Source organism: Odontomachus brunneus, unplaced genomic scaffold (genome assembly GCF_010583005.1).
Source record: "Odontomachus brunneus isolate Ranch 3 - 2012 unplaced genomic scaffold, Obru_v1 Obru_scaffold_108, whole genome shotgun sequence".
Lineage (NCBI taxonomy): Eukaryota > Metazoa > Arthropoda > Insecta > Hymenoptera > Formicidae > Odontomachus > Odontomachus brunneus.
Window position 1 is genome coordinate 1,202,248 of NW_022639558.1, and position 14,794 is coordinate 1,217,041.

Consider the following 14,794-nt stretch of genomic DNA (forward strand, 5'->3'; position numbering starts at 1 on the left):
GACGGGAGCATGGCGCCAGAGTCGCGACAGTATGCGCGATTTATTTCGCCCGTCATAAATAACCGCGGTTTCGCGCGCGTGCTTGACCGCTCAGAACAACACACAAGAACGAAATCGGGAGCGACAGGCTTTGTGATTTGGCCGACTACCCCGAACTTTTAATTAACTCTAAGTTATAGCTCGACTGACTTTGTTATACTATGGAGATCCATCGACCCCTGCCGCGAGTTCGAGAATGGTACTTAAAATTCACCCTTAAAGTTGTTTTTTGCTTTGAACGGTGATGGTCCCGGCACTCTCTAACAAGCACTCGTTTTCTAAAAACGAGCTGATCGAGCTATACGTGCGGCCGAATAAGAGGATCGCTCTCGTTCACGATTTGTCGGATTCGCTGCCGTTGCTATTTGCAAACTCGCATATGAATATAGAGAATTCCGGCAGATTCCGGAAATTCAAGGTATTCCAATTAGGAAAATCGATATCGAATTACGTGCTTGATTTAGCCCACCCATAACTGCCAATGGACTTTATTTATGACGCTCGTGAGAATCCGCGAAAATATTTCCCACGTAATATTGCTCGCGCGTTACATATATATATATATATATATATATATATATATAAAATTCAAGCACGCGACAATGGTGAAATCATTACAGACGTCAAATCACCGATACGTATTTACAAACATAAATATATAATGATATGAAATCATAACGAGCAGTATTGATTTATGTGACCAATAATTATCAATTAAATGAACGCATAAAGTGACAAATTAATATATGTCATCACGCATATATTACCCTCTCTAGTGCGTTCTGCTTCACGAATCTGACAAATCATTAAATAACTCACTGCATGAAATCGAGATATTCGGCCGAAACTTCCTCATTAAAGGAAATAATTAAGTTGCGCTCGTTTCTCTTCCTGGCCCAACGACTTCACTTCGTTCCACGCGATCCCACCAATCTCAAATCGCAAAGTTCCGCGTGGCGATTTTCCGCCTCGGCGACTTTTCGAATTCGCACGGGCTAGAAATGGAAACGCGAAAAATAAAGACTTTCTGTAATGACTGAAGATCTCGCTAACCTAGCAAATGTATAGCCGTGATAATACACGAACAGCTAGTTGGCTTTATTATAATAATTCGCAGAGTGCTACATAAGTTTTGTGGTTGTAGCGTTTAATAATAAACTCTGATATTATAGCACGGTAGATTTGTTAGTACAATGCAAACGATTCGCAACTGATGGGAAATACAACTTGGTATATGCAACCAATTCCGGAACTAAAGTATTAATTGTTTCAGATAAAAAATAGCTAAAGCAACAATACTCATTGAAATCCTTATTATATTTACTCTGCTACCAATGGAGTAGTATAGCAAAATATAAATACACATACACGTGTATTGATATAAAAAGAAAAACTTAAAAATTGCGTAATCCATAATAACATGTTTCTCATTATGGATATTTACATTGAAATTTAGTGGCAACGAACTCCTCTAAGCAGGTTGAATTGCTTTCACACATAATTTTTTCGCTGTACTGACAAAACTGTTTAGTCGTAACGTTTAATCTTGCCCAATAAACTATACACGGAGAGAATTTTATAGTAAAAATTACTGTAGGAGATTCGCCAGTCGAGGAATTGGTCAACATTCTGCAATGATCCACTATCCTTTCGTTTCATGTGTACTATTTATATTTTAGGAATTGAAACGTGCTATTAAAACACTTGCTATGTTTAACAAAATTGGATACTTAAATTTCCTCAGTAAAATAGACCTCCAATCTATCAGTAGAGAATAGACTGACAGTCTATTCCCGGATTACTAAAAGTACAGTAAAATTGAAAAGAATTTTTATGAAAGAAGATTATAATATTCTCTCGGTGTAGATTTGCCGAATCAATCGGGCCAACTTTCCCCGTGAACTCACGTTGACTGCTGCTGCGTCGTATGATGTTCTCCAGGAACGTGTTTTGGGGGGCTACCAGGCCCCTGCGCCCCCCTGGCATCCTTTCTCGCTTGAATGGTCGCGGGTCCTGGTCGCTGCGGTGGCTGTCAGGACCTAGGCTAGCCTGCGGCTAGGATGATCTCGAGCCGGCCGCGACACATTGCGAAGATCCCGCGCGCTTGCACCGCAGACTCTCACCTCCAGGTATCTCACGGAATCACGCGCGACAAGAAGAACGGCACACCTCGCGCACTCTCAGAGACGTGGTTCGCGACGTCGCGACTCATTAGACCGATACGCGGACGCGAAAGATCGCGGCGAGCTCGTAGACAGGCCGCGTCGAGACGCGACTTCGCGCAACCTTGTAACAAGTGGCTCTCCGAACAGAGAAAGAGAGAGGGAGAGAGAGAGAGAGAGGGGAAGGTAGAGAGACAGAAGAAGAAGAAAGAGAAAAAAGAAAGCGAGCGCTCAGTTCTGCGGTGGTAGTCCCGAGCGAGCTCGTGGCGTAAAAACGATTTCGTGGTTGCACTCTCGTGCAATTGGGGAAACCCGCTCGCTCGCTCGCTCTCAGTTCCTCTTGCGACCACGCGCTTCCGGTAGACCGACTGGGAATCAGCACTCCTCTGCGTTACTTATGGCACTTGGGGCGTCTCGTCGCGCGTTCGGGATTACCGCGACGGCCCGATCGCAGTCCGCGATTTCCACATAGAACGGAGTCCCCGGTGGACTCCGAAGTGACGGAACACGAGGCAAGTCGCCAGTCTCTCGAGAGATTTCCCTCGTCGTGGATCCCTATGCCGTTTATCGCTATCCTCGCTCCCCATTGAGCCGGCCCGGCTTTCTCGGGCTGCCGTCGAGAGGGCGATTCTCAATGAATGATGACGGCGGGGTTGGATCGAGGACTTCTTTCGTCATCTGAACGACGTCCTCCTTCCGGACATCATCGCGGCAGCTCGGAATGGGACAGTTACGCGAGTCGACGCTCCCTCCGACGAGAAGAAGCGGTTCTTGCCGCGGAGACGACGGATTTCCCCGCGACTAGCCGGCTGGGAAAACTGATCCGCCGATTTGTCCGCTGGGAGAATCAACACAGAATGTGTGCGATCGACTCGGCCGACACGTGTAATTAATCGCGCGCTTGATAGCCGGCGGAAGGCGATCAGCCGGCCGATTATTGGCCGGCCTGTCTCGAGATCGACCACGGCGAGCTGCTGCTCTGTCCCGTCGCGCCGGATCGATTTTACAAATCGGATTGACGGCTCACCCAGGAGACCGGCGATGTCCGACGGGATTAGTCCGTTTATCGAGCCTGAGGACCACTCGACACCGGCGGCGATCGGCGTGTTGCTCGCTGGCTCTTCTTCAGGAAACTTCGTCTCGACTCCGTTGATAAATTCGCTCGTTCCCTCGCGCCGAGTGCCCGATTCGGCAGGCTCGTCTGCCGACTCGGCTGACCGTTTCGTGTCAACGACGACGGCCGTCGTCGGCGATCTATCGATCGGCCCAGCCGGTCGTTCGCGGACGCGCGCTTCGCCGAATTCGCTCGCGGCTGCCGGCCGACCGTCGACAGTCCAGCTGTCGAGCAGGAGGACGATCGATCGGAGTGCGGCACCGATCGATCCACCTGGCAGCCGTGCCTCGTGGAGGCTAATTACGAAGCGCGCGTGTCTTCGCGACGAGGACGCGCCGATGTCTTTCTCCTTATCCGCGCGCCCAAGGCGCCGACGGGCGTCCCTCGGTGCTCCCGGAAGTGTCCTCGGATGATAGCGGACGTACGACCGATGACCCATCTAACCGCAGTCCTTCCAAGTGATCGTTCTCGCGGCGACGGTGAACCGACGACAGGTTACGTGACGACTGCGCCGTTCCTGCGACGTCGTTCTCCACATCCTCGGCGTCCTCCTCGGCGTCCGTGCAGGCGGTATCCGCGGAGGAGGACATCCCTCGAGAGAGATGAGCCGGAGATGGGGCGTCGGCTGCCGACAGTCACATGGTCATCTCACCGTGTACTGTCTCCTGGACGTGAGCCACCAGCACTTCCTCTTCCTCCTCCTCCTCCTCCTCCTCCTTTTCCTCGACGCTAGCTCGATCACGCGGAGATCCCTATGCGAGTTTGAGCGTTCTCCAGCGCGATGCGGTACCTCGGTCGCGGTGATCTTCCCTTGGCGGCCGATGACCGAACGATGACGATCGAAGTTGTTGCGAAGAAGATGACGGCAACAAGGAGCCGCTGTGAATAAAAGAAGAAAGTTTGCTCATGAGTACAATGTCGCAGGCAGCGACATTTGGTGGTTGATTTTGCGGAATTGGATTTGATAACGTGCACGGAAAGAAAAGACTCACTGCCACTGCACACGGAAGAGGTTAGCTACGATAGCGTGAAGATGTGTGTGGTAGCTAAACTTCGTTGTAACATATAGATGCCTGAAAGTGTGGCTGCCGGGAGGCATATATTTTTAGTTATAGCGACAAATACTTTTGCAGCAAACCATGATTAGCTGCGGCAGTGAAAAGCTTTTTTACTGTGCAGCTTATCACATACATAGGGAAAGATTTCAGCTCGTATAACTGAGTGGGGACCGAACGAAAAACTCGCTGACGAGAAATAATATCTCTGTTACTGTGACCCAAAATGGTCGTGTGGACGTTCAGCCGCCTTAAAACTCGGTTGAGATAACCGACTAGCAATTGGCTGAGCAAAAACCTCCTATAGGAATCTTTCCTACAACCGAGTTTTTCATCTGATTCTTTGATAACAGAAAATTTAGTTGCACTAACAAAGTTGCTTTTTTCGTGCGGTTTGCTGGAAACATATTTATTGATATAACTAAGACTTTTGCTATTGTTGTCACTATATCAAATTTCAAATAAAATTCCAAATGTCACACAGTTAAAATTTATCGCTGTTTTTTGTATCGGTTAGAGAATTGTCTGTAGTACACGGAGAGAATTTTACAGTAAAAATTGCTGTAAAAAATTCTGCAGCCGAGAAATGGATTGATAAGTTTCGCAGTAATTCATTATTCTTCCATTTCAGATATGCTGCTTATATTTCAGGAACTGAATAATACTAAGATGTATCACTGAAACACTTGCTACGTTTTCAGCAAAGTCTGCTATGTTTTTACTATGTTCCTTATAAAGATAGATCTTACTAACAGCCTATCTGAATTACCATAAACATAATAAAATCGAAAAGAAGTTATGTGAAAAGAAACTATGATATTCTTCCCGTGTAGAATTTGCTGGTAAACTTAGGTGGGTATGAGGATTATATATTCGTTTGTCTCTCGTCGCGTTAGCCTTCTCTAACACAGTCACTTTTATAAAAAGTGTGATTGATCTTAATCCGGGTGGGCGTAACACAAAAAGACTTTCTTGCTAAATCTCACAAATGGTCCAGACAGAAATTTCATCTCTGTCATCTATAATATATTGATTAAATACAAAACGTATGCAATATATTATAACGTTTGCTAGTCATTTATCTATCTTGGCGAATTTCTCGTTTCTAGATCATTGTCGCTATGGCGGCAGGGCTATTTATTTGAGTGTACGTTATAACGAGATTTAACTAACACACAGATTCTTGCTGCCACAATTGTTTTCTTTTTCGCGTGTAATACTCGCGAAATGTCTATTGTGACACAGACAGTGTAGTAGATCTAGTATTTCGTTGCGAACTATGATCTAGGTAGACTTTCGAGGCAGTGAGAATGTCGCGTTACGGATACAATTCCGTCTGTAACATTCGACTTTCCAATCCCCGGAGTTCAGCGTTTTACCCCGGGAAGGAACTCGATTCGCGCAAATCGGCCTCACGTAATAGTTCGCGACTGTCCCCGGATAATGTGACGGAAGTGTCTCTCGCTCGCCGGTGGGAGTGCACCGTCGCGGCTGAACTTTTAATGTCATTCGGAAACTTCCTGATTTAGTAGCTTCGTGATGCACTCGCGTACGCGAGAACATATCGCCGGTTTTGGCCCGTGCCAAAAATAGCCCGCGCGATACGCCTAGAATTGGTTATAAATTCGGAAACGAGATGTTTACAAACACATATGTATATCGTCCTACGGGACCGATGAACTCTGTATCTCGCAAACGTATTAGCCGGGCGTGGTCGGCTGCGCAAGCGTGTGCCTGTATGTGTTTATATCTGTGTGTGTGTATGTGTATCGCATCGCGGAAATATATATAGCGAGTATATAATTTGACATGTCCGCACGCTGCATCGCAGTGTTCCTATAGCTTTGTGTCTATGTAGCGCATGAATCGAGCGTCTCTCATTAGAATACCGCGTAAACAAGATGGACCGGCGAGAAATGCAAATATTTTGTCAACGGATCTTGGAGCTAATCCCACACAAGAGCGAGAAATGTATAATGTAGAAATATATAATATGCACGATATATATATTCATATATATATATATATATATATATATATATATATATATATATACATTATATATATATATATATTGCATTGGAGATTTATACTATGGAAACCCGCATAGATCAATCTATCACTTCCGATCTTTCGATTTGAATAAAAATTACATTTTTCAATTCTTCACATCAATCTCTCTCTCTCTCTCTCTCTCTCTCTCTCTCTCTTTCCTCCCCTCCCACCCCTCTCTTCTTCTGCGTCTTCCTTTCTCTTTCTCTGGATGATCGAATGGTGCAGCAGGGTCGAGAGAAAATTTATTTGATCCACTTTGGAACCTATCGCGACCTTCTTGCGCCGCGTTAATTCAACGTGTACTCGAATTACATATCCCGTATCAAGTAGTACTAAGGGCTGACTGACCTCTAACTATCTGAGATATGTACATATCAAACATGGGGAAATATAGTCCAACGTAGACACGGAATTCCGCGGTTAACTACGAAGCAACGGACGGGATTTCTCGATATAGAATCGCGATTCGATTGCGAGCGATTACGGTGTTATTTTAACCCGCGAGGAAGAACGTGCTACATCACGATAGAGATCGCTGTTCGTAATCTTTTGAGTCCTGAATATTCTCACTCTCTCACTCTTGAATTACCTTGAAGTAAAATGACAGGTCGCCGAGAGGAGATCGCCGCCGTCGATGGCGACGACACCGACGGGAAAAGTGTCGATATCGATTTTCAAGAAGGATTACCTGCAGGTACAAATCGCAAATACAGCACGCGCGCGAGGTGACGCGCCGTGATAAGATTCTCGGAAACTTCAACTGCGTCGAAACATCATCCTGAACTACAACCGCGATTATTGTTGTAGCACGACAAGGTTGCCTCGATTACTTCCTCTCGTGCATCGTATGCAACGGCTCTTCCATGTTTAATTTCGAATCGATCGGAACAGGCGGGCGGTACCTTACACCTACGTATGCTACCTGAACTGCTTCGGCAATTTCTAGCCACAACGCGTTTTACGAAGCTACCTTTGTCAGTAGCCACTGATGGACTGCTCGCAGTAACGGTCGAATAATTAAGTCACGGATGTAAGGTAGTATTTAAGTCAACCTATCGTTCACAATCCCGTAGATTCACGATCACGATACATCTCGGAAATTCCAGACTTACCATTTTATAAATTCATTTCTTATAAATGGCCTTTGGAATTAGGATTTCTAGGCAACAATAATAAGAAGAGGACAAATTTTATATATTGTTCTTCCCTTCATGTTAAGAAAAAAAAAGTGTTTGGTATTTGTCACTATGATTATAGTAAAAGAATTATAGTTAGGAAAACTATATTTTTGTAATAACTGTTAGTGATAATGATCTTACATGTATATCACTACTATTACATTTTTTTGTTAGAACAACAAGAAGATATAGCGAAAATAACGATTATTTTTGATAAGATTAATTACTTTTTCTCTCACTGCATAAATATTGTAAATTAGCTTCATAAATTTTTAAATGTTGTGTGTGTACGCGGTTACACCATTTTACCAAACCATTTTCGTACTAAGGAAAAAATGTGTTTGGTATTTGCCTGTATAATCATACACTGTATAATCATACATCATAAGAAAATTATAATCAAGAGAATCATTTTTGTAGTAAATGTTACTACAGCATTGACAATAATAATCTTACATGTATAGTATTGCATTTTTGTTAAAACGAAAAAAGAGTATAGTTGACGCCGAAAAATGACAATTATTTTTGGCGAGATTAATTATTTTTACTCTTTATACTTCTGTGAACGCAACGCACTTGCGAATGGAAAATAAGATATTTGCTATAATAAATCAAACATAAAATAATTTAATTTAATAAGTCGAGCGTAATGCATATAACCGTGCTCGTGTATTTTATAAGCGCATGTTGATCAGCGGAAGCTTAGTTCCGTTTGGAAAACAAGCTCGTCTCTTCGACATGGATATGACCAATCGTGCGGAAAGCTGTTCGGAAAATGGTCGTGGATGTGCCTTTTATCCGTTCCTACACCTCTCTCTGCATTCGAATCATGTTGTCGGTGAAATCCTCATAAAAAGGGAATCGCTCTCCTTTCCAGTCCACTTGCCTCCTCGAAGCATCATCAAGATACAAGCGGCAATGACAATGTCAAATCCGCGCGTTTTCTCTGGTCTCTGTTTTTGCGTGCGTAGCGATTCCCGCTGATATCATCCCCCCGGTCTCGCTCGCCGTAGCAAATGCGTGCAAAACCTTAGTCCGCTGTTTTTCTCCCGCCGCGAAACGCCGGCCGATCGTTTCGCCATAAACACGGAATTGCGAATTGTATATGTAAAAAATGATCTCGCATGATGTATTCGCATACATCATAAGCCATCAAATGTATCATCATAGTCTGTCATTCTGCATAAAACCAAACACGCTGACGTAATAACCGAACGACGTGATAAATCAAGAAATCCGCATGTAAATTGAGATATTCGGCGCTGCGAGTCCCACGAGTGTAAATTCCATAATGGTGCATTTGCAACAACAACAACATTGTACAGTAGTGACAGTCTATTTTTGCGCCGTCCGTATAATTACAAACGAGGAGCGCATATATACACCCTACACAAGCGGGGGCTACTTTGTGCACAGACCAAAAGCCACCGCGCTCAAAGTTCGCAAAGAGCGGAACTTCGCTTAATGCAAACTGTAAAGTTGCACTCGCCACTTGATATTCACGATAGAACCAAGGTGACGATGCACCCTGATGTTCATTAACTTACGAGCATCCGTTGTGCCCGTCGCGCTATTTCCCCAAAGAGACGACGAGGTCTCTCTCGGTGATACTTGCGAGAGCTCGCGCGGGAATAGTGACTCGTTCGTGTCGAGAAGCGAAAATTCGAGAGAAGTGAGGATTCGCATTGTATCTCTTTACTTTCCGCGAACATGGCGAACAGCCGCGAACAAACTCGAAATGAATCACGAATAATGATCTTTGGAACACGCCAAGTTGACAGAGAAGATAAAAAGTATCAAGATACGTCGAAGGCTTGTGAAAAATTGGGCAAAGCTCGCTTAGTTATTATTATTCTCTTAAAGTTAATTGGTTAATCGATAGAAGATGTATTTCATCGATAATCAGTGAACGTTCCATGATTTTCAATAGAAATACTCCTACTTTACTCCTCCGTCCGACATTTCATTGATTTAAACCACTTAAATTTCATTTCGGCGATAAGATTTCACTACAAAGTCTGTAGTATGCAAATTCGTCATTAAATAGAGCTTTCCGCGTTCGCGGCAACGGAATCAACGCCATTTCCATGCCGCCTTGTGTACGGTGACACCGTCTGTGCTGGCAAACTGCGTCTAAAATAATAGCAACAATCGCTACTATTAGCTGATCCTTTCAGCGAGATTTTGCTGTGACTGCAGTGCTATTTAATTATAAGTAAACCATCAGTGGTAAATATAGTATTTCAGTAAATAATATCCTGGTTGTACCTTAGAGAGTACATAGTGTTTCGATGTTCGCATTTTGGGAAATATATCGCGTGTATCGATATAGGTCGGCTGATACAAGTCAGCCGACTTTAATTATCTAATGCGCAAATCAATTTTACTCGGGAAAATTTACAGCAACGTAAAATGTATTTTATGGGACTATCTAAACGCGGTGCGCACCGCGAGGTGCTCTTAAAGCAGCGCCGTTCAATTTAGGTGACGTCTAAATCATCGCGTTAAGATAAAATCTCAAATATGAGTGCACGAACCATTTAATTTTCGGCGGGAAGATATATTTTTATAACTCTGCTTACTACTTACTCCCGATTACTTATCGGTTTACCTTACTAAACATAACTATAGACAAGACAAAGTCTTGCGAACAGCTAGATTGTAAACTATAAACTTATACCGCGGCGTAAATGTAAATACGCAGTTTTCTAAACGGAAAACATCAGAAAGAATGCGGCCAAGTGCTCATAGATATTTCGCCCCTTTTTCAAAATCGTTGAATATTCAAATTAATACATCGATTTGAAGCCAAGTAGATTAAGAATATAAAGTCTTGATATTATTCTCGAAGTTGCCTTTAAAAGATAAACGGTTCAAAAAGTTGCAATCTCAATATCTAGTATGACTGTTTGTTGAGATCGCAACCTTTTCAAATGTTTATCTTCCAAACGACTACGGAAATAATATCGAGTTTTTATATTCTTAATCTACTCGACATAAGTTTAAAATCGATGTATAATTTATTGGAATATTCGAAGTTTCACAAAATCTCACGGAAAAGGAACGAAACTTGGTCACACTTTTCTTTCTCTTCTTCATTCCTCTCTTATAGAAATTTCCGACTGAAATTGTGCTCTCTAAAATGCAATTGGTGTATTCTTTACTGAAATGTGCTTGGTGGTTTGGTTATAAGTACATCACATCAGTAAAACCTCACTGAAAGTAAACCTCGCTGAAAAAACAATTAACAGTAGCAACTATTTCTATTATTGGCGTAGTTTGCAAACACAGGCAGGATTGTTGTACGCAAAGCGCATGGAAACTATTAATTTCATCGTTATAATTTTCATCGCCCAAAAATTGGATTTGATATAGCGTGTAACGAATTCAAATTTTTTACAGCAAAATCTTACCTCCATTAGTCCAAATCTGTAAGACGAAACAGTAAAGTATTTCCATCGACAATCAGTGGATATTCACTGATCACCGGTGATATACTCCTCTTACTGATTCAAAAATATTTTTGTTGATTCACTTTAAGAGACTGTGTTTAGAAGACTGTTTGATTTGCAACAACATCATAAATCATTACGATACGCGTGCACGCGAACGCAAATCAAAGTGGACAGTTGCATTGAATAATTTATCCAACATAGACAAATCGTCCCCTTCGATATGTCATCATGAAGTTCAATTGAGAACGATTCAAGTTCCCACGACAAATACTCATGTAAAGGCGAACTACCGACTTCTACGAGGTTGGTTCCTACAGGATACAAGTAGCAATCGTGTATTTTTCTACGAAAGGAGCCACCAAAACGCCGAGGGTGAGTAAGTGAAGGGCTTCCAAGTGCTGGATGGCTAGACGGATTAGATGGATGCCGAGATGTACGTCGAAGGGGAACTTGGAGTGGCATTATCGGTGCTCAAGGTAAAGAAAAGCCTGTCTCTTGAGCGGCCCAAGACTGCCTTAACCTTATTAAAGCACGACGGAGCTCTATAAGCAGGCGGTAATGAACTAAACTCGCAGACTGGTAATGAACGTGAATAACAATACAATATCGATTATCGGGGAGAGTTCTAAGAGCGATTTAACGATATGACGTATCGCAACGACGACTATTACGCGCGAGTCAATAAATAAATGTACATACAACCCCATTAATAAGAGAGCGGATACACTCGGGAAATGACGATGACACGAATAGACATAAGATAATTCGCGCGAGTTGAAGTTCACGATAGTACGTGAGCGATATGTTAAGCGTCCATAAATTAAAAACTCTCTCGACGAGTCGGTGAAAAGTCGTGCGGAAGCGAAACGCCAGATTTTGCGCAGCCTCGACACCATTGTCTCAATGTTACATCGTCGTCGGCGTCCTCGGCGTTATGTGACATTTCCAATTTGTCCCAGTTTGCAGGATAGATGTACTCATGCCTCGCGTGCAGGCAAATGTTACCAATATTAGAAAAGAGAGGCCGAGTTCGCCCGGATTTACAAGAATTCTAATATCGCCCGAAGGTCGGCCTAAAGTAGAAAAGTAGTTCGCACGATCGATGCTTAGTTTCGCGCTAAAAACCCGCGCAAAGGAACAACGGCCGATCGAGATGTGTAGCGCGTAGCACGCAACCGTCGAGATTGTCCAAGTGAAAACGCCCTCGCACCGCGACATCGTCGCCGTCGTCGTCGTCGTCGACGTCGTCGTCCCGTTGCTACAGCGCACACAGATTTTATTCCGCGACGATTTCATATCGTACGTGCCTTTACGGAAAACTTTATTCCATCTCTCATATTTGCGCGTCTCCTCCGAAATCTCTAAATGCATCATGATTTTCGTGGGAAAGATCTCTCTTCTCCACGCGAGCCGAGCATCGAATCTTGAACTTCGTTGCCACCGTGGGTCAATATTATTCGATAACAACGAAAAGAGTGATTGCCTGGGATTACCTTTCTCTGTGATAAATTCACAATCGTGATATAGTGGAGTAAAATAGAGAAAATTGATGCGTATATAATTTTTTCGATGAATGCAGACATTTACACACAGAAAAATACATACCGCGTTCAAATAACTTGTTTCGAGTATTTCGTAATTTATATATACTCGTAGATGTCGTAAGTTCAAGCATCGAATTTATTTCAAACATATTCTGAACTTCAGTAAGTTTAACATTTCAAGGAGAAGTATTAAATTAAAATAAATGTTCGGCTTTTATCAAAAGCTAAGGTCTTAAAAAAAGTCTTTTCTTATTAGAAAAATTGTTTGCATTAGTATAAATGAATATGTCATTAGTATTCAGCGAGTAAAGATTTGTTACTACTTAGATATTTTTTCTGCCAGTTTATGTAAGTACCAAATTTACTTAAAATACATTTTGAATAAGTTTCTTTAGCATTTTTATCAAGAACATTAAGTTGGAACAAAAATTTGACTTACTTATTAGAATGCTCTCTGTTAACTTTCTTTTGGATACAGTTTTCTCATATTTTTATGAAAAAAAAAATAAAAAATTTTCCTTTTGAGTACATGATAATGAGTTTTCTCAAACTAGTAATAAGTACATCTTAAGACTATTTTCAAGAAAATATTCTTTGCCATAAATAACCATTAGGAATCAAAAAAAGGAGAGTAGATTGTGTAATCACTTTTCTTAGTGATAGAATATTTTTCTGTGTGTATAAACGCAACATCAGATACTCGATGTTACAGACATTTCGAGGCCTGCTTCATGAATTTGCGATCTTCTCTTTCACTTTTTATTTACTACGTAGTTAGGAGAAATAAATTGCGAAGACGAACAAAGAGATATCACGTAGAGCAATAGCACTACGGAAGAGCAAGGGAGGAATTATTACGTCGTTTCTTCACGTTTTCTTCTCTCACAGTTTCTCTCAATATATATTCTTGTCGGGATAAATACGTGCTTTACCTGTCTAATACACCTGTCACACATCACATATTCGAGCAAATTCTAAAAATGCATATTGCTTCTCATACACATGATGTACAAACTGTCAATCCCATCCATCGCGCCAGCAATTTCTCTCAGTTTCTGTGTCCAACATTTTCGCGACAATTAATGCTAACAGTGTCAACGAAGAATAGCCAACTCGGTGTCAGAGCGACGGCGCGTTATGGAGCGTCTCGCCAAGAAATGTGAGTTATATATACATATATACAGGGTGTCCCGCCACTACCGCATTATCTCTTAAAAGCATATTCCTGAGGTAATTTGAATAAAAAAAATCCTAATGCAAAACTGTCAAGGCTATAATACTTTTCAAATTATAAGCGATTAAGTTTGACCAAGTATATTAGCTAAAGTACGCTCAGATACGGAACACGCAATGGTATAGGTGCATGTATATACGTGAGAATTTGCATAAGAAATTAGTTGTAAATCTCTGAAAGAAACGTCAAATGTGTGACAGCTTATTGATTCTCATAAATATATTGTGATATTTTATTTATAACATTGTGAAAAAATTGTTATTATTTGCGATATGTTTATTTAAATGATAAAAATACATACATTATTACATACATTGTTGTATGTATGGAATTTCCGTACCAATATTTGGAAAAGGAATAATATATGCATGCATCTGTACCATTGCGTGTTCCGTATCTGAGCGTACTTTACAATATAATTGGTCAAATTTAATCGTTTATAATTTGAAAAGTATTATAGCAGTTTTGCATTAGGATTTTTTTATTCAAATTACCTCAGGAATCCGTCTTTAAGAGATAATGCGGTAGTGGCGGGACACCCTGTATATATATACACACATTATATATGTGTCCACCGTCATTGGACGTTTTTGGCACGGCGCTAGCTTTACTACCCTTTTTCATCTTCTCTAGAGATCGATCGATCCGCGTCGTACTTTCCTCGGTCCACGCGGTCCACGCTATCGTCTACGTAACCGCCGAACGACCCCGTTGAGACGAGCCGCGATCGTGGATGGGCGGTTCCACCAGCAAGCCTTACGGCAAAGTACAACGCGAGAAAATTCAGCAAGCAAGCCCGAGCTCGAAGGATACGCCTTCTCTGTATACGTGTAAACCTTCCGTGCGAGAGCTGTTAAATTCAAGGGCGCGCCTGTACAGTTCCACGCTACTGACTGCACACATACATTCTCTCTCTCTCTCTCTCTCTCTCTCTCTCTCTCTCTCTCTCTCTCTCTCT

At 42.3% G+C, this 14,794-nt stretch overlaps 1 protein-coding gene across 5 annotated transcripts in view; it reads right to left on the reverse strand.

Moving 5' to 3' along the window:
* LOC116849230 (potassium voltage-gated channel protein eag) overlaps positions 1-14,794 on the reverse strand; it is a 138,681-nt gene that overhangs the window by 105,951 nt on the left and 17,936 nt on the right. For all 5 annotated transcript variants that reach the window (XM_032826167.1, XM_032826168.1, XM_032826166.1 and 2 more), the window contains exon 2: positions 1,947-4,194. In XM_032826167.1, coding sequence (XP_032682058.1) covers positions 1,947-2,025 — 79 coding nt within the window. In that variant the 5' untranslated portion in view covers positions 2,026-4,194. The remainder of the gene's footprint in view (positions 1-1,946; positions 4,195-14,794) is intronic.